The 21505-nt window shown below is 42.2% G+C and overlaps 1 protein-coding gene across 1 annotated transcript in view; it reads left to right on the plus strand.

Moving 5' to 3' along the window:
* The window catches only part of LOC117487960 (adhesion G protein-coupled receptor L3-like), a 181785-nt gene that overhangs the window by 154607 nt on the left and 5673 nt on the right, over positions 1 to 21505 (plus strand). The window contains 7 exon segments of the mRNA XM_034136751.1: positions 3599 to 3808; positions 6039 to 6259; positions 10549 to 10615; positions 12369 to 12460; positions 17358 to 17526; positions 18200 to 18325; positions 19618 to 19714. Of these exon segments, the coding sequence (XP_033992642.1) occupies positions 3599 to 3808; positions 6039 to 6259; positions 10549 to 10615; positions 12369 to 12460; positions 17358 to 17526; positions 18200 to 18325; positions 19618 to 19714 (982 nt within the window).

Raw genomic sequence — 21505 nt, forward strand, 5'->3', positions numbered from 1 at the left:
GTAAGTGCCACTTTCCCCAACACACCAGTAAATATAAATCAATGGCACATCCCCCTGCATGATGGAGAGTGCGATATTTGGGTAACATTCATCACTGTCTTCATGGGACATCTCCAGCCGAGCACCATCAGACGGTAGCTGTGATGAGAGAGGACGGTCAAGGTTAGCGTTGTGTTTCATGTTGTACACACGGTGCTGGGAATAAATCTGTTTAAGGCACAGCCACAGAGGATGGAGACCACATTAAGTACCATAGCAACTGCAAGTCCTGCTCCGGCGTTATATCATAGTTATCGCAGCTCTGAACACAGTGTGGCATGAGGTGCATGTGCTGAATGTCAACTCCCGCCATGCACGCTGGAATATCTCCCCCAGCCCTTTTAAACGTGACAAATTCGCCCGGCAACTGATTCATACTGCAACTCCGGATCATAAATCCTCGGTCGTACCCTAGGTGAGGGTGTCACATGACTCCCTGCAGCGGGCCACTAGCCCTCAGCATGGCCTGACCGTATTTCATGAGTCCAACGCCGCAGCAGATTTATGCATTTTAATTGGATTGGCTTCATAGCCCCATGCTGGGAGCGGTTCGGTTGGGATGAAGGGTTGACGCTCTGTTCTCTTCGCCACTTCACACTTCAGAGAACGGGTTCAGGAGGCTTTGGCTCTGGACACGGAGTGTTATGGTAATTAAGTGCGTCTGATGAAGTGAGGTTCAGATGGTTCGACCAGCGCGATGCAAAATGCTCGTCGCCACGTCTGCTCCTACTTGTCAGAGTGCTCGAGAGCCCAGAAACCTTACTCTGTGCTACAAGGAGAGCAGATCAGGGGCAAAGCCAATCTGCCCAGACATCCGTCTGCTGGAATGAACAAGTATGTGTGTTTAAGAAATAAGAGAAAAACTGAGCAGAGAAAGATTGGAAGACAAATCAAATGTGCACAAATGTGCCTCGCTCCACTAAGTAACATGGGCACTGTGTGACTCGAGGACACAGCGAGTACATTTCTGAAGAAATTACGTCTGGACGCGTTAGAGCCTCCTGGACTGATTCCAATCATTGGGGCTTGTCGGTGTGAGGTGAGCTGCCGAGGCTCTGCAGATCACATCATTTGCCATCCTGTCTGGGCACAGCCCCCAGTGAAAGGAAACTTTTCAGCAGAAACAATGTGGCTGGCGACGTCTCAGCCATCATGCACCTCCCAGAACAAAGACATGACTCCTCAGTAAATCCATCACCAGGTGTAGAGACTTCACGCCTTTCTCTCTGACCTGGCCCCTCTCCAATGGGAGGTGAGATAGTGATGGATGGTGCGGTAGACCTCAGGGTCCCCTCACAATGTGCAGCAGCTAGTACCACCCAGTACCACCCACCGCATCAATACCTCTGTGAGGCTGAACTGTGTGTCACATGCACCTACAGCACAGGCAGGCTCAGGCATCTGTTGCCACCCACTGCGTGTGCACCCCTCTAAATTACGCCTCACACAGACACACACACACTGTAACATCTTGCGGCCCCCCACCTCGCCCCTCCAACATATACACAACGGCTCATCAGGCAGGAAAATCAAAAGAGCGCTCTCCCCAGACTGGAGGAGCGCTGCGGCTGTTATTGTAGCGGAGCGCCTTAATGATCAGCATCTGTTCCCCTCTCTGCTGCCTCTAAACAAGGCTCTCTGCCATACTACATCCCCCTAGTTCCCTCACTGTAACTCTACTGGGGGGAGCACGGAGAAGAAAGACAAACCACTCGTGGGTGTTGATGGTCTCTCTCTCTCCCTGCCCCCAGAAAAGAAACTGCTGACTGGCTTTAAAGATGAGCTTGCCTGAGAGATATGCATGCCTTCGCGCCGTTGTTTCTCTACGTAAGCAAATATTTCCCTATAACTGAGGGTTTTGCATTATTTGCTGCAAGCCAAGGCTGCGTACACACACCTTTTAATATGTCTTAAGACTGGTTTTATCTGGTCTGTGATGTAAACACTGTTAAAAGGAGTAGCTTCTGTCTTCAAACATGTGCAACATTCTTGTGTTTTAAACTAATGTTTGATCCACCTTACCTATCACACATAGACATGTTGTCAAAACCTTCCCCAGATAGTAGCTGAGTCCCTGCAGGAATAACAGTCAGTCATTTCGTTAAAATACCCCCCATCCCGTCCCCCCTTGGGGAGTCTCTATTCCCCCCGGTTGCTAGATAGTAAACTGTCAGATGACGTTGCAGTCCCTAAAACCAGATGTGGGTTTTACAGGCAATCTGCACATCTGCTTCCCTGACGTGTGCTTGTTTAATGTTAAATATTGTAGAATGAGATGTCACAGATGAATCAACATCTCCCTGCCATCTTCAAAATTGTTCATTTTCAACTGATTTTAAATATATCTATTTATTAATATCATTATTTAAAATAATTAAACAGTCACAATTTTGGCTTTGATCACGTCTGACTATTTCTCAATTACTCTTTTTCTTTGTGCAATTTATTCATTATTGTATCTATCGGTTGTAAACTTATATGCATCATATCCATCTAATGTAACCATTCATTCATGACTTCCAACCAGTTCAAGCATCTGTACATTAGTTGGAACCATGTTACCATTTTTCCATTACCTTTATCAATTTAAATTGTGCATGCATTACTTTAGGCTATCTGTTGTAAACATCTTTTGCATCTTAGCTCCATTTTAGCATTAACGTAACATTGTTCAAGTATTTATTTATTACTTTAAACCATTTGTATTGGTTATCCATAACTTTTAGCTGTTTCAATCACGTATGCATTACTTTAAGCTAGCTTGTAGAGTTGCAGAGTAAAAGTAGAAATGCTCTATGGCCCGGTTTATACATTTCTAAGCTCCAGTGCTAAAAGTCTTTTCTTGGCAGATTGTTGGCAGACGGATATTTCTCAGTCTTTGTTTAAGGCCACATAAGTCGGTTATTCTGCAGATTCGGCTGTTTTTGGGCAAGTTGCCTTTGCCCTCTTCCGTCCAAGTATCCCTGTGTGCACTTGGCTTTTATGGACTGATGTAAATTCTCTTTCATGGCCGCGGAGGAATCGCTGTTGATCCTTATCTCTCCCGTAAAGCTGCAGATTTATGGTCAGGAAAAGGCTTTTTAGAGCCCAGAACTGGCTGTGGTTGCAAATTACACTTTGAAAAGAGAAACATTTCTAAAAGCATCAGTGGCAGTTATTGAGCATGTCGTGCTTTGATTGTATTTCTGTTGTGTTAGTGGGAGACACCTGCCGCCCTCTGGACCGCTCACTTTGTTCCACTTGTTTCCTCAGCGAGATGAAACAGTTCAGATTGATTCATGCCGAGTAATTCATGATTGATGTGTGCCACCTGTGGCTCGATCTGGCACGGGGTATTGATAGCACTTTACACGCAAACAAAATAATATTGGAAATAAAAGAGGGGAGCTGCTGGAACTGGATGGTGATTTAATTGTATGGTCATGTTTTTTTTTATCAGCATTGTCTTTTCCTTACAGTCAAACAAATCTGTTGGTCTGTGTCCAATATACTCTAAAATACTAGTTTTTCCTGGACTTTGCTGCAAGTTGACCTCCTTCTTTGTGCCCTCCTCTTGCAGAACACAGACCCGGTCCATGACATGCTCCTGGACGTGATCACCTGGGTGGGCATCCTCCTGTCTCTGGTCTGCCTGCTCATCAGCCTCTTCACCTTCTGCTTCTTCCGCGGCCTGCAGAGCGACCGTAACACCATCCACAAGAACCTGTGCATCAGCCTGTTCATCGCAGAGTCTCTGTTCCTGGTGGGCATCAACCGCGGGGACCAGCCGGTAAGACACCTTCTATGGAGTCCGTTTATTTAGCACCTCTGCAATAAGCCTCCTGCACAAAGTAAACATTTCTAAATAGTTGCTTTTACACTCTTTATGATAAACTGAGCTAAGCTAGCTTGCTGCTAGATCCAGCTATTAACAGTTTTTTAATATTCAAACATTAGAGTTTAATCAGGCTTTCTTATCCTACTCTTGCCAAGAAAACCAATCTCAAAACAAAGAGGCTGGCATTAAGTACAATCACTTGAAAAATTTGGCCAAAATGAGTATAACTTCTTTATATAAATCCAGTTGCTGTATTTTAAACATCTAGTCAGTAAGGAATGAAATGAAAGTGTCTAAACAAATAAAGACATGAATAACAAAGTTTTATACAAATAATTGTTGCTAATTCATAGTCCAGAGAAAGAAAAGCATTCATATTAACCTCCACGGAGGACCGCCACCTTCTTCTCCTCTGATTTGAAAAGGGAGTGTAACCTTTGCTGTCCCTCCCACAGAGAGAGAGAGCCTGTGGCCATGAACTTTTCCATTCTGCTCGGCACTGAGGGGAAATACTGAAAGGAGAGACATAGATGCACTTTATTTGACAAACACTCCTCTCGGTCCCCTGGCTGCAAAAGAAGCAAACACTCACTTGAGATGACGCTCACACAGAACACAAATGTTATTCTCTCGGGTACTGCACACACTCAACGACATGAATTCATCCTTTCACTCCCTAACCTCCTCATGCTGCACTTCTCACATTTATAAACTCTTCAGAATAATCTGCATTAATCCTTTCGACACACTAAACCATCGTTTAATAACTGGAGTTGCAGCTGTGTGTGCCATCTTCAAGTGTGTGTGTTCACACTTTAGACAAATGTCATTACATGTGTACTGGAGGGCGGAGGGCTTTGCTCCACCCACAGCTTCATGCTGTCGTGCCACTTCTGTTTCCAATGAGGCACAGTTATATTTGCTCTCAGATGGAAACATACTGTAAATGATTGTGTGACAGTATGTGTCCTTTATTTAATATCATTGTTTAAAACATGCAGTTACATGCTCCTGGGAGAATACTATTTTCAGAGAAAGGGAAGACTTCATTTGCGCTGCACTTTTTACAAAACAAACTGCTGTAAATGGTTGAATAAATAAATACAAACATTCAGCAATCCAATGTTATAAATAATAATAATAATACATTTTATTTATACAGCGCATTTTTGGGTACTCAATAACATTTTACGGCGTAAAATGCATAAAAACAACAATTAAAGAACACACTTAAAATACATAATGCCAAAAGTGATTTTTTATTTGTGCAAGATGCATTAAATAGGACCATTTCAACTCAACCTAAATCAAACAAATAAAAGTCATAACAATAGTTGCATATTAAAAGGAAAAAATAACATTAACAATTAAACAAAAGTATTGAGTAAATAATAAAAAACTAATACAAATAAATATCTCAAAAGTATATTTAAAAAATAGAAGGCAATAACATTAAAACATATTATATGATTTACAGAGAAAGAAATATAGTGTTGTTATTTTCAGCCTAATGGTTTAAAATGATAATAATATCCCAGTTTAACCTCAAAGCTTCCTCTTTGAAGTTAAAGAAAATGCTCTGCCTTTTACCTCGCCCTCTATAACCTTTTATGGGTTTGATTCACCGCCCGGCTCTAAGATCACTCTCCTGCACTGCAATTAATGTCCACTCAACCTTTTAGTTATTTAATTGAACCCATTTCAGTGACAAAACTCCCCAGTTATGTTCAACTGTGCCGATAATTAGATCAATCCCTGACAGTAGCAGTGTGTCTTATTATTGTTAGAAAGTGTGTGGGCACATGCAGACTTAGAGAGTGTGTAACTGCACGACGAGCTCATGCGCACCTGGCCGCAGTATTACATGCTCTGAGCTCCAAATGGCTGCAGGACTCCTCTTCTTCATATCTCCCTTTCATCCATGCCAGCGACAGCAAACAGGAACACATGGGCTCAGTATCTGCAGCTCCTGCCAGTCACCACAGGCTCACTTCCAACAGCCTCAGCCAAACAGAGCTAAGCAATGCTAATTGTGAAGAAGACACAAACATGCAGAGGTCAGAATATGCTGTTCAGTTATAGTCACATATTCTGCCCTCTAGCAAGCCATTTAATCCTGCAGGAAACCAGAGAACAACTGATTGTGGTTACTGTCAACACTCACACTTCCCTTCCTTCTCAGATTGCTTGTGCGGTCTTTGCCGCCCTGCTGCACTTCTTCTTCCTGGCGGCCTTCACGTGGATGTTCCTGGAGGGCGTGCAGCTCTACATCATGCTGGTGGAGGTGTTTGAGAGCGAGCACTCACGCAAGCGCTACTTCTACCTGGTGGGCTACGGGGTCCCCGCGCTAATTGTGGCCGTTTCCGCTGCAGTGGACTATCGCAGCTACGGGACCGACCGAATGTGAGTTCATTTCACAATCTGTCCTAAAAGCTGCGGAAGAAATGGTTTCCCTTTCTGCATGCAAAATGTCTTTTTTGGGGCTCAGCTTTAGACTAGAGTACATACAATCTAGAGTGGTTGCTAAAATAATAATTACAGTTCAAATGTGCACAACAAAAAGTACAGGCAGAAAGTCAAATATGTCAAGTTGCAATGGATACCAAAGAGAGCAATTTATGTTAATGATGAGAAGACAATTCTACTTCCAGTTTTAGAAAATAACGTCACATCTGGGGATTGTTATGGTGCAGAAAAGGCTTTATTTGCTGACCCTCACATGCCTGTCTCTCTTTTGTTCGAGGGTCTCTAACAATCTTGCAGATGATGCTACAATAGCTATAGCTCATCATCAACTCTTAATGAAGCAGAACGGGGACGGGAGCTGCTGAATTGACATGGTTCTGACAGTGAGAAATGCTCACTTGACAAGATAGTATTGCTGGATGAATGGCTGTTGTGGCTAATGTCTTCAGCATTTTAGGATGCACAAATTACATCAGGATGGGGGGGGGGGGGAGAGGGACTATGAGCAGGGAGATGAAAAGGGAAAGAGAGAGGAAGAGACAGCAGATTAACAGAGAGACACACACTGCCTTTTAGTATTTCCTTCTGAAGCTGCATACACCAAGTGCTCCATAAACCAGAGCAAGGGTCGCCCCCCGTTCCTCAGAGTAAATCTCAAAGCCATCTGAAATAATGAAGACCAGCATCAGCAGTTTGCTTCCAAGATGTTTATCATATATGGCCCACACACACACACACACACACACACACACACACACACACACACACACACACACACACACACACACACACACACACACACACACACACACACACACACACACACACACACACACACACACACACACACACACACACACACACACACACACACACACACACTGGTAGTTCCTGGTGATGGATGAGGTGATAGCTGCCACCGCCTGAGCCTTGGCATCATCTGAATAATTAAAGCCTGCCACCGGTGGAACAATTATTCGCCGCCATTGAAGGATGAGGGAAGGGACGGGCGGGACGAGTGTTGAATAGCAATAAGTGTGTGTGTGTGGGGGGGGTTGGATTTAAGGGGCTATAGCAGCATTATCATAGGCGGTCTCGTTTTAAATATCCAGCAAGTGACCCAACATTAAAGTGGAAACTCTGAACTCAGGAGACCTTTATTAAATTACTCTTTGAGAATGATTACTCTCAATGGACCCTTGAGCAAGGCAGCTCTTCTGGAGTCAGCAGAACCAGGATTACTCAGTTTAATGAAAGTAATACATCAAACCACTTGGACCCTCTTGAAACCAGTTTCAGTAAAGTAGTTGTGTTACTGTAGTGCAGAATAATGGCTGGGTTTAGTCAAAGTTCTCCCGTAGATATTTATTGTAAATATAAACACTTATGTTTACTTTCAGCCCCTCTCGTCAAAAGCATTATACGCTTCAGGCCTGACAGACATGTTGGATGCATTTGAATTCTTAAAAAAAGATCTGCAAATAACCATATTGCTTTAATATATAGTTAATTGAAACCTGTTATGTGTTATTGCATTTTCACATCAGCAAGTATTCAGGACTCAGGGTAAATGTTAGATATTAGCTGTGTTAGATATGTATCTTTAAAGCACACTAGTTGGGATAGTTTGGTTAATAATTCAAGAATATTCAACACATTTTCATCTTTTGGAAGGAGGTTTTATTCGTAGTTTCTCTCAAAATCCTATTTATTTATAACAAGCTATACTTTGGATTTTCTTTTTCGAGGGCGGTTGTGCTACATGCTTCTTCACTAGTCGGCTTCTAAGGACACCAGCTAACCGGGTGTATTTCAGTAGAGAGAAGGCTGACACCGAACACATCACACCAAAATTGATAAGCACTACAGGTGGAAGGGAAAACTCGTAGTTTTTGATCAGTGGGTGAACTGTCCCTTTTTAAGATTATACTTTAAAGGGGCCCTATTCCGCTCATGTTCAGGTTCATATTAGTATTTAGAGCCTCTACTGTGACAGGCACAAAGAAACAACAGCCTGCAGCTCCTACCACCCACCACGTCTCTACATCTCTCTGATCTGAGGAAGACACGAACAATAAGAAGCTTCAGCGTCATTTCTTTCCACGATTCGCAGCACACACGCTTTGATGAGCTGCCAGATTCTCTGCGTGTCTTCTGTTTGCTCTTCTTTACGCTTCCATATGTGTTTTTCTGTGTTTCCTCCTCTTATCCAGTGGCATCAGAGAGCAGGAGACATATCAACAACAAAGCAGCAGTCACTTCTATCCCGTCACTTCCCCTATTATATGCTCTCTGCTCACACTGACACGTCTGCAGTGACAAACATGTGCATTCTGGTCCTTTTGCAGTGGAGGTTTTAAAAGTACAGTATGGCTGCAAATACATTTTTTTTTATGCAAGACAATGGGACCAAAAAGCCTTCATCAGATCGTGCAACAATTGTTTTGTCAAGGACATTTTAAGAGACATATTTGCTTAGCTTTCTGTCTTTCTACAGAACTATTCACCCCTAATTTCTTCTAAAGTGCCCCCTGCACTTTATATTGTTTTAAAATACCATTAAATGCCCCCCCTTGAAAGACAACACGCCTGTATGAACTATAATTGTCCAGTGTCCAAAAATGGAGGCGTCTTTCTGCTGCAGCAGCGGAGATTAACAGATTAATAATTCAACCACAGGTCATAAATCAAGTTTTTCTTTTGCTATTTCTAAGCATCACTTCCACCTTCTTCTGTCCTGTTGCTCCTGTGTTTATTTCTTCTCACTGTTTTGATATGATCTTAAGGTCAGGAGAGCGTGGTGTTTAATTATTGACATAATTACAGCAGAGTAATTTAGTGAACATGAACATGTGAGGCTCCTTGTGTTTGGACATGTCAGGGTCAAGGGCAATCCAATTCCTTTGGAGTGATACTACCTTTCAATTAAGAACTGAGTCGGTCATCAATTATCATCTGTAATTGTAATATCCTACTTAACCCTACAAATTGAAACCGAGTCGAAGCAAAAAGAAAGAGTTTCTCAAAATTAGCACCATAGTCGAAACAGAGCAACATTTTAGGAAACCAAAAAAACGAAGTGCTGTCTGTATGTATAAACACATTGTTAAAGGGCCCATGTCATGGCCATTTCCACTGATCATAATTCCATTGTTGAGGTCTACTAGAATAGATTTATATTGTGCAATTTTCCAAACTCACATTGGTTTCTCATACAGCATCTCTGTAAACTACGTGCATTCACTGAATTTCACTCTCTGCCTTTAACGGCTCGTTGGAGCTCCAATAGCTCCAGCCCCCACCCTCCCTGTGAGCACAGTGTGCTCTGATTGGTCGGGACGTTGTGAATCACGCTGAGCTCCGTGGAGGTGTTGTTTCCTTGTTTAGGATACACAGCCAAACACAGCCAAACTCATCCTGAGCACACACAAAGTTACATCCGAAGTAAAAACAATAAGTGTGGCTTGATATTGAGTAAGAAAAAGGTTGATAAACGCTGTGAGAATGGGTCTGCAGAGAGAATTTTGCCGCGATCCCAACTGTCTGTTATCAGCCTGCAGCCAGGGAGGAGAAATCAGCTGAGCTGCCTGCTCCCTGCACACAGATGTGTGTGTGAGGAAGTCCGTGGATTGGTCAATTTGGACCAATCAGCGGGGGCTTAACGTAACGGCTCCGCGGACGTAACGTAACGGCTCCACGGATTGGTCCATTTCGTTCGGGGTACGGCTTGACATCATGCCGTACCCGGAAGAATCAAATGGACAATGACGTATCTCCAACGAGGCGTTTTGGGGAGGTATTTTCTGTGTTAGAGTTTTACTCGCTACAGGGTGTACTTTGAGGGACTCTGCACACCGTTTACATCCATAAAAACCTTCATAACACACAAGGGGACGGGTAATAACCAGAAAAGCATGACATGGGCCCTTTAACAAAGGCATATAAAGACATGCAACTAATATGAACCTGACAATGAGCAGAATAGGACCTCTTTAACTGTGACACCTGTTTTCTGATCAAAGCCCATTGAAACTCATTGAAACTGAAAACCTTTTCCTTCAAATTCCTTCTCATGTCCATAATTCTCCAGCCCCTTGCAGCAGTCTGTGTTGTGAAGAGCCTATTCCTCTGAGTCACTTCCTCTTGATGTATATCCTCGCTGTATGAAGCCATAACCTAAATCTTTCTCTCCCCCCCTCCTCTCTCTCCTCTCCCCCTTATTGCAGATGCTGGCTGCGCCTGGACACCTACTTCATTTGGAGTTTCATAGGACCGGCAACCTTGATAATTATGGTAAGCGAACCCCCCTCCCCCCTTTCTGCTCATTAACCCTACTTAGCCTGCGGGTCGTCCCTTAAACGCTCCAGCGAGATCCTTTCCTCTTTCCTCCCTCTCTTCTCCGCCCTGTTGAGCGCCGAAGTCTCCGCGGGCACAGCTGTCCCGAGAAACAGATGAGGGGTGTGAGGATATATCGCAGTGTGTCACCCGCTGCAGTCACCGGCTGAGACCAATTTTGGGGGGGGGAAGAGAGGGTAGGAGGGGGGAGACGTAGAGAAAAGAGAGTGAACTCTGCTCAGTATGCAGTGTTGGAGTAATCCACTCCCAGATTATGATTGATTCTGTTCCTGTTCCTACTCTACTACACTACCTTTCTCCACCCCTCACACACACACGCACGCACACGCACACGCACACGCACACGCACACACACACACTCACACACACTCCCTATGTCTTGCACGATTAGGACAACCCATATTTTACAATAAAATGTGTATTTTACTGATCCCACTGCTTTAATTTTGATTATCTTTTAAGACCGTGATAATGTAACAGTCAATAGCATATTAACATTCATTTAAATTATACTCTTTCAGTGTTTAGTATTGTTATTATGATATAAACATATGTTAGTTGTGACGGTTAACATGCTGCTGCTTCATCGGGGGGAAAAAACCCAATTTGGAAATGAATAAATGATATCTAATCCTATGTAAGTAATTCAAATTAATTCTGTTATAACTTACAAAAGGTGTAGTAACATTTCTGAAACAATAGTGTATAACTTTTAGGGCAAAGTATATTAGATTATTATATCATTTTTTTGTAACCAGTAATACTGTATGAAAAATCTAAATCAAGAAAAGAAGCTGAACATACAGCATTAACAAATCAAATCAAAATGAAGATAATAGTTTCCATGCTGGGAAGAAGAGACCAGATCCAATTGTTCCTCAGGAGTTTGGTGAATATTTAGGGCAAAGATGCCTTTTAAGTCTTTTATATTCTCGCCTCTTATTATCTTAATGTTCGCTGTGCAGCAGTGAAAGCGTACTAATTGCTGTATTTCTTGAGGAGCCACTCCGGCACCCTTATTTAGCGACCAGGTTTGACTCATTATCTGATTTTGTGATTTCTGACTTGCAGAGAAAAAGGAAATAATGAGACTTTGCAGGTGCAAACGTCAAACTCAACTTAAGTTTTCATTTCACATCTTGAAACCTTGTGCATAAAGAAACAGAAGTACTCCAAAGGAAGTCAAATTAAAAAGTGTCCTTTCATGGTACAATTAAAGTGTTGCACTGCTTGACATCCCTCCGAATAAAGGATTTCATCGCTTGTGATATAGCAGGGGAATTGTTGATCTGTAGTCCCTGGACAGATGTTGTAAAGTCACCCTTAAAACAGATTATATTTAAAAATACAAAATGTAATTGTGCAATTTCTGTATGGAGGTATTGAAACTTTTTCAATTGACAGAACTCTAAAAAATCAAGCATTTCACCAAAAAAGGTATCAATGTGAGGTGTATTTTGCTTAATGTGAAAGAAAAGTACCTCAGTGGTGTTGGCAGTTATTCCCAGAGGTTTTCTCTAAGTGTGAATATGATGAGACGAGTGTGAGGAAGTCATACGTGCAGCCCTCCTCTCCCTCTTATGTTTCTGTTGTTCCACCATCATGCACTCATAGGATTTCTCCGCTCTGTTTGGCAGAAACTAATTTAAAATGAATGAAAACACCCCCTCTTCCTCTCTGTGTCCCTCAGCTGAACGTGATCTTCCTCGGCATCGCCCTCTACAAGATGTTCCATCACACGGCCATCTTGAAACCAGACTCTGGTTGCCTGGACAACATCAAGTAAGAGCCCTCGGATCATCCGGATATCTATTAAAGTGGAACAGAAATAGCTCCTGGTGACGTTTTCCTACAGATGAAAGCTTGTTTTAGAGTGACAACTGAATTGTGTTTCCTTCAGTTCAATGAAACACTGCTAAAGTGACACGTGTGCATGTCACTTTTCCTGACCCCCCCTTTGAAACCTCATTAAAGGCACTTATCCAACTGTTTAAAGGTTTTCTGGTTTAAGCTACCTTGCTAAACGTTAACCCCACGGGTGAGTTTCATTTCAGTTTTGCTTAAAGTTTCAGATAAATAGCTTTTACTTGAGTCCAGACATCTGGTGGTGCAATATGTTACCGTATGTTCAGCTAAAATACCCCTTGTGGAAAAATAAGAAAGGATTAGAAGGTTGTATTGCTTGTTTTAGGGTTATTTGTACAACGCTGCTTGATTTGAAGGAGTTCAATCGTTTAATTATGATGCAAAAGCTTTAGTTGTTTAATCCATTAAACAACATATGTGCGGACTAAAGGTCTTTACATACAAATAAACCACATGAAAATCAGTTGATTAAAGGCCCTACAACTCAAATGATCATTCATGTTATCCATTTGTATTGCAAAGATATTGATTTGTGCAGCTGTTAGTGCCAAAGCATTGTATTTTGACTGCACTGTGGATCTTAAAAACACCCCGTGACGTGTGCATTACACTCCACAGATCACGCAGTAGAGAGTCTCGTCTTCTCAAAGTTTCCCGCAGAAGTGTGTGTGATGTGTTTTTGAGTCTGTCCTCTGGAGGATGACGGTCTTTTGGGTCATTGTGTTTGACGTCAGCTGCAGCTACCTGGTGTCGGGGGGGGGGGGGGGCTCCTCCACAGATGGTGTAAAGTTGTTTTTTCCGCGCGGTGCTATGATGGATAAGGGTCTCGCCTCTGTTTTTGCTGTCTGCCTGGCTTTTTGAAGCCGCTGTGGACACATTAGTGTGCTTTATGGCTCAGGTTGTTCTCTGTGGCATCGCATCGCTGGGTGTGTGTCTGCCCCGTCTGCCCCCTCCTCTCTGCACGGGGAGACACGTAAAAAAACCTCCAGCAAACATGATGTAGCTGCTGCAGTCAGGCTGGGTTTCTATGTGAACTCACCGCAAGATGTTTGTGGTCTTTAAGTGCTGCTTCTGATTAAACTGACATCACCGTCCCTTTAACATGACATGTAAAGACGTTCAGCGTTTATTAGATTTGTCACTTCTGAGATAAGTTGCTATATTTAGCATTTTGGTAATCCTCCTGTGAACTAGGTAAACCCAGTGGCTTTTTGCATCAGCCAGTTACTTAGTTATTACAATAAAGTATTATTTCTGTAGTCCTGCTGAAACAGAAAACTTAACTTCCATAGCAAAGGTAAACATGGCTGCACCACAAAGTTTATTTCTTACGTTGAGGTGAATTTGTACTTTAAATGTACTGCCAAGTCTCACACTTGTACAGCTAACAGACCAAATAATCACCTGTTGATATATATGAACCATTTAGATTGAAGAGTCAAAACATTGAATAGGATAAAAAGGCTTTGAATAGTGATGTAAACTGGAAAGATATTGAATGATTCGTCTCCAATATAACACAATCTCTAAGACAAAGACTTGTTTCTGATAAAGTTGAATACTGATGTAAACTGGAATGATATTTCAAAGGTTTAAACGGAGGCAAAAACACAGAAAAGGCTTGGTGTGCCTACATATAGCTTAGCGGAGCTCTTTGATCCAAAACTCCTCTACCTAACATTTCCCTGCTCCATTTCTGTGTCTTACTCACAAGATACATTGCATACTTTGTTCTGCTGTAAAATATTGACTGCTGGAGTTCGCAGCGTGGTTTGATTTATTACAGCGGCCTCCCATAATGCACCACACAGCTGACCTTCTGACCTCCGAGTCTTTCCGACCTCGAAGCAATCTGCAGCGTTTCAGATGACCGTTGGAAAAAAAATAAATGGTGTGCTGCTTCTGTCAGCCTCTCATTCGCCTGACACACTTGAAACCTTTCTCAACACGCGCCTGCACAAAGCTTAAAAACAGGAAGTGATAAACACAAACAGGAAGTAACAGGTCTTCAACATGGATTGAATGCAATGCAGCATATCAAAGCCAGTAGTGTGCAGTAGTCTCTCAGATCCATGATTGCTTTCCACTTACTGAGTTATCAAGGTGTGATGGTGATGATAGTACGGGTTAATGCAGTCATGTTAATGAGGTGCGTCCTCTTTTGTCTTCTCTTTGCACCGACTTATTCCTCCTTATGGTTTGATGTCACGATTTCTCCTCAGATTTCATCACGCTGCTTTCTGTTAATATGAATGTTTCTTATCTGTTTCTCCCTCCCTTCTTCTTTTGATTTGGCTGTGTGTTTGTAACATCTTTCTGTTTTCTATCCATCCATTTTTTTTCTTTTCCTTTTCGTTTTAGCTACCGTTATTATGATGGATGTGTTATTGTAGAGTGGCACTGGTAAGATTTCACAGGATGTAGAGTAGATTTGATATTGTGTTTGATGTGTTTTCCCCTCCTCTCCTTGTAATGCAGCTGCCCTGTGATTCATGGATTAAAATATGACTCCTGCGCTACTGTAGCTTTAAAAAACTAACTTCTAAATGCATCATATTCAGAGCATAATGACCTCAAATGGGGGACTTTGCATAGCTTCCTCTCTGTGCAGATAAAAGTCTTCAAATGCTAACGAGATGATTTCAAAGACACAAAACATCGATGCCAACATCTGAAACATCTTGATGTCTTTGAGCTAATTAGCATTTTTAGCATGCCTTTGGTTCAATAATGAACGTCCCGTCGGGGTGATCACAGCATGTCCTCTTTTCCTCCTATAAAATGGCTTTATGCACATTTGAAGCAGGTTTAAATGACCAATTCCAATCTCATACATAAATGATCTGTGACATTGCAGTGAACGCTAAAGGAAGTCATTTTGAGGGGAAATGCTGGTAATTCGATGCCACAGTCTGATGTAGCTCTCTGCCTATAATTGTAGATTTGTTTCAGTTTTTCTCTAAATAGCACAATAAATCTTATCTGCTGCACAGATGGATAGAAGATTTATATATTGCACTAGGACTCAAATGTTTCCCTGAGCCGATTGCGTGAATGCTTTATTCAAAATTTGACTGAAATACACATTGAATTAGAAATATCCCTACATTTTTTTTTTTTAAATAATTTGATTCCCTGCCATAAAATGCACTTAACAAACATTTTCAAGCCTAATGATGGCCGAAAAAGAGTTTAAAAGTCCTGTTTTGTTACAGTAGCTTTAAAGCGTGGAAAAGCTGCGAAACTAAAAAGCACAGTCTTCTTTTGTAAGTGAGCTGTTCTGCTTTTTTGCCTCAAGGCTCCTTCTGTGCAGCTCTCAAACTCATCCCCATATTGTATCTGATAACTCCAGGAGGAGATATGAATTGTAGCCTCTTCATATCCTGTCCTCTGCGATGCATTCCTCGTGACCTCCCGTGTCTCCATCATAAAACACTCCTGCAGCCAAACGTTTGCCGGTGAGAGGACGGTATTTGGCTCTCTTTGTGCACACTGCTTGTGTTTCTGTGTCCGTTCTGCGGACAGCCGCTTGATAAAGTACCTCTCCCTCCAGGTCATTAAGACAGCCCTGGGAAAATTATGTTTAATGGTTGCCCTGGTGAATTCATAAATCATTTATTTTTGCCGCACACCTGGCCCATTTATAACGGCTTAAATGTGAAGGTCTGCCAGCATTTATGAGGCGAGCTGCGTTCTTCACAGAAGCAGGACAATTACGGCTATCACCTGAAAATCACCGACAACCTGTCTGACGCGTGGATGCAGCTTTAATCCTATTTGTGTGTTGTTTCCCTCTTTAATATCTGAACAATTTGTGTATCTCCATTTCCTTGTCATGTGATTTGATTTATTTCTGTTTTCTTTTTGTTATGTCGCCACATCGCTCAGCTATCAGGATTATGAACCTGAGATCAAGTAAGACAAAATTTGAAGGCCTCATTTCCCATAATGCCATATTTCAATCACTCCTCCATGTTAACAAATCCATGCAGGTGCCTATGTGAGTCATTAACATGATTTATTGCGTGTTGAAGCCCGCATTAGTGTGCACACGGTTCCCCTTTCTTACATATACATTTCCTCAGAGGTGACATGCAGGATTAGTTTGAAATGGCTCTTCAGTGCAGTCTGCAGAAATATTTATTTAAGTGTAGATATGGCGCTGCAGATTGAAAACATAACAGCTGTAAAGGGAAATCCTTCATGCAAGCATGTTGTTGCACATGATATTAAGCTTAATTCAAGGCACCAAAACACCACAGAAGAAGACCACGTGCCACTTCTCTACATGAAGATGGAGCCTTTTATTCCTAATAGACTTTGTTCCCATTCATCTCAGTTTACAAGACTCTCAGGTAATAGAACCCAACATGGACTCATGTAAATAGTCTTCAAATGAAAATGCCATCTTTGTTAGCCTCCCGTTCTGACAGGCCTCCATTATCGTATATACGAATCTGCCGTTTTATGACCATCTCTGGCTTTTTAAATACTCAACGGCATGGCTTGGAAGAGAGCCATTAAAGAAAAAGGAAAAAGGTAGCGGAGACGTGGACAGAATCAGAAAAAAACGATTGAATTCATTGTCATCACTTTATGATCCCTCCTCATCTTTTTGCCTCCCTGTCAAAAAAAGAAAAAACCTTGCTAACTTTGGATCAAATGACTCCCTGAACATAAGTTGTGTTTTAACCTTCATTTATTCTCACACAATGTTGTATTGGTACACTGTGCTCTGCTTCTTGTAAGCCAGGTTTAAAGCATGTTACACTCTGTGGATGTGTACTGAGGTGTGTGTTGGTGTGTGTTGCAGGTCCTGGGTGATCGGAGCCATCGCCCTGCTCTGCCTGCTGGGCCTCACCTGGGCGTTCGGCCTGATGTACGTCAACGAGAGCACGGTGGTCATGGCCTACCTGTTCACCATCTTCAACTCCCTGCAGGGCATGTTCATCTTCATCTTCCACTGCGTGCTGCAGAAGAAGGTAAGGCTGATAAATGTATCATTTGTTTCAGGCTTCAGAAAACATACTACTTTGGTCAAAATGTTATACAAATGACATAAAGTACATATTTCTCCCTGTGAAACTACCCTTACTTACAATGTTTAGGGTTGCAAACTTCTGGGGTAATTTATTTGTTTGTTTTTCCCCACCATTGCACTCCTTTGTTGACTTACGGAACATAATGACATCACTACCGAACACTCGCGCTTCTATTCGCAGGTGCTTCGTAGGTAATAGGTTAAGGGACGGGACATCGCTTAGCGGTTGCCCAAACACAAGAGAGCCGGCCAGCTAACCAATCAGAGCAGACTAGGCTCTGGGCATTACATTAAAGCATGCACAATGATAATATCACCCTGAGAAAATGGTCCTCTCTTTTAATAGTGTTATGTCAGGTAACGAAAATGATGGGCACAAAGATCATCTCTCTGTCCTCACATAATCTGAGGTTGAGGCTAAAAGAATAAAGAAATGTTCTTCGTCTAGAGAAATATCCATTAACTATATCAATGATGTGATAAATGATGTCTACATTTAGATTTTTGATTGAAAGCCACAGTCTTTCCTTTTTCTTTATTTTTGCATATATTGTCTGTTGCCTCTCCATCTGCACCACCTGTGGTGTAATGTTACCCGGCTTTGCCTCCTTCAGGTGCGTAAGGAGTATGGGAAATGTCTGCGCACTCACTGCTGCAGCGGGAAAAGTGTGGACAGCTCCATTGGCTCCGTGAAGGGAACGGCTTCTCGGGTCCCAGGACGTTACTCTACAGGCTCACAGGTGCCTCCACTTTTACGATTTCTTCACAGTATCTTCCTCAGCGGGACAAATGAGCTCTCGTTGGTTTTGGACTACCAGTCATTTTGTCTTTGTGCTAAATAATGTGTGACATGACACAGATGTGCTCCTCCACACAGAACTAATGAGAGCAGATTTTAAAGGTGACTTTATGTATGATGGATTGCAAGGACGTACTGCACATGTCCTCGTTCGAAAGCAGGGAAATATTATTAGTGCATGATGAGCTGAACATACATGAAGTGAGTCTGCTCTGCAGCATAACGCTGACTGAAACATTGTCTCCACGCGGATTTGAATTCCTCCTCCAAAAGCAAATGTATTCCTCCCACATGGACATGAAGCATGATTACCATGACACCTTGTCGTTGCACATCATATCCATGTTCTACATATTCTGTTTTCCTTCCAGTGTTCACGTATAAATAGAAATCAGCGAGCAGCATGCAGCAGCAGCCCACGATACAAGATGCTTGCTGCACACAGATCAGAGCGTTTAATTAGACTCTGGCAAGATGGCTCCAACCTCACGCTCAGACAGGAATGGAAAGACTCAGAGAGAAAGACGAGCTTGTTTATTGCTTACTCTGAATGGATGTGTAATCAGCAGAGCACAGTGGAGCTGCTGGCTGTATGAGTTCTTATCCCAAAAACATAAAGAAGTGTGTATGTTGTGCTGGGGACAACATGATGATAACAGTATGCTAATACCTGCGTCAATCCATGTTCCTGTTATAAAATACATGAGAAGATCATAACACCTCATCATTTATGACACCATGAAGTTATCATGATTAAAAAAAAAAGTCTGAATGTCGCTCTCAAATGAAGGCTTCCTGGAAGAGGTGTCATGACAGTTGCTCTAAATGTAGTTAATGATGGCTGCAGTGACTTCATTAAGCTGAAACCTGTCTGAGGAGAGAACGGAACATCTCAAAGGTCGTCACTCGTCAGTATTTTTAAACCTGGAGTGGGTTGCACCAGCTGCTCTTTACCAAACCTGGACATACCAATACGTTTATTTATTGCTTGCTTGCATGCTTGTTTATTCAAAAAGAACTTTATTTTTCTCATACTTAAAAGAAAATCAATAACTCACAATTCGATGTGATATGATTGCGATAGCATTCAAAAAAGATATAACTATGTTGTTTATTTGGTTGATTTTCATTTAAATAAAGTTCTCCTCCACAGTCACACTTTGACTTTTCGCTGACTGTGTTCAGGGTGCATCTTTCTGCCGTGTTTTGACGTGTTGTTGTTTGTGTCTGCAGAGCCGGATCCGTCGGATGTGGAACGACACAGTCAGAAAACAGTCTGAGTCCTCCTTCATGACCGGAGACATCAACAGCTCTGCTTCTCTCAACAGAGGTACCCGATCCCGCTGAAAAATATCCACACAAATAACTCCTCAATTCTTAGACTTCATGACGAATGCACAATGCCGTTTTACACAAAAGTGCCGCCATTTCCCTCAAATTGCAGTTACAGTCACGTCCTCTTCAATAAGAAACGACAGCTTTAGATCAAATCTCCTTTCTTTTGTCTGGTTGAGTTTGTTGACCGTTTTTGAAAGAGAACTAGATTGTGAATATGAGGTAGAGATTGAAAGTGCTGTCATGCTGCTGCATTTTGAAGCAAATCATTTCTACCAGAGAGTCATTTAAAGGACACTACAGGAAGGGTTTCATTACATCTGAACAATGAAGTCAATGTAATCACATTGTTTATGAGTATTCTAGCTTAGGGGCATTTGAATACCTCCTAATATGGTTCTTTGGAAGTGAAACGAGGCGTTCTCTCAGAGCAGGTGCAGTATAACAACCTGAAAATGAATTCAGTGGAAACCCCTCTCAGAAGCACGTTAATAAAAGTATTTTCCCGTAATGCATTTGACAGAGTGCAGTGAATAGAGTTATCCGGGGAGTCTCTCAGGTTTTTACAGAAAAATAGATTGCAGACTTCATCTGACATGGAGAGGCAAACAGCGCCCTGGCTGCCATCCATCCCAGCACTCCTCTCGCTGCTCCTCTTCCACACTCAACTCGCTCCGGGCGCCGGCCTGCGTCGACACTAATGCACAGTTACAATGATGGATTCATGCCCGACACGGGGAGGAAGTGTCAGGATCTCAATAATTAGGCACTCAGCTTAGCACCGTCTCCAGACACAGCCTCCATCCAGCTACAGAGGCTGCACTGAGGTGGGGAGACTGGAGGGAAAAGTGCAAAAAAGCTTCAATAAATTGAGGTGGAGCTAGAAATGGTTAAATATCATAAGATGCAGATAAAGTAGCACTTGGCTGCTCCCGTTAAAGAGGGAATGTATTCTGCTCATGTGTCCTCTGATTGTTCACAGACTCATCTAATCATCCTGATAGCGTTACATGTTCAATTCCTCCCAGCATTGGGGATTATCTGTGCAAACACTCATTGCTGTTTTTGCAAATGGTCCAATTTATCAGAACAATAAGTGTTAGATCTGTCACTGGCGGAATTTAAGAGGAGGCGCTGTGTGTGAAACAGACTGTAATTAGGACAAGAAGCGACAACAAATGAGTGTTTTTAAAATCAGAAAAACATTCTGATTCACAGGCAAATAATACTATGCCTGATTTGTAGTAAAGTTAAACATAACATGGATGTAATCCTGTAAGATGAGCCGGGATGAACAGGGAGTTTGCCAAAAGAAACCAAAAGAAAGAGAAAACGGAGGTTCAAAATATAACATCTCTATTGGTTAAACAAATTCAGCAGTCTGAAATCAAATAAGATTTCATTGATAATAGCTGTTTTCCCGCTCTGCATGTAACTTCTTGCATGTGCAGCTTTAATAATAAAGGCATCACAACATGTTGACAGGAGGGAAAGTAGATCTTGTAAACAGGAAACGAATGCGAAGCCGCAAATATTTTCAGCATACTTGATATTCAGCTTAATGTATTCAAACTCTTGAAAATAAATTATTTTTGTCAACAGCAGAGGAAAAACAAACACCAGGGAATGTGCAGCGTTCACGTTGCAGATTAAATCTGCAGCTCATCCCAGGCTCCGGCTGGGAAGGCTGTTTCTGTGCGCAGGAAACTGATGAGTCATCGAGCGCAGGCTTGGCATTAATAGAGAATGAGGCCAGGCTGCAGCAACACTTCATACGGGGGTTATT

The sequence above is a fragment of the Trematomus bernacchii genome, unplaced genomic scaffold (assembly GCF_902827165.1).
Source record: "Trematomus bernacchii unplaced genomic scaffold, fTreBer1.1, whole genome shotgun sequence".
NCBI lineage: Eukaryota > Metazoa > Chordata > Actinopteri > Perciformes > Nototheniidae > Trematomus > Trematomus bernacchii.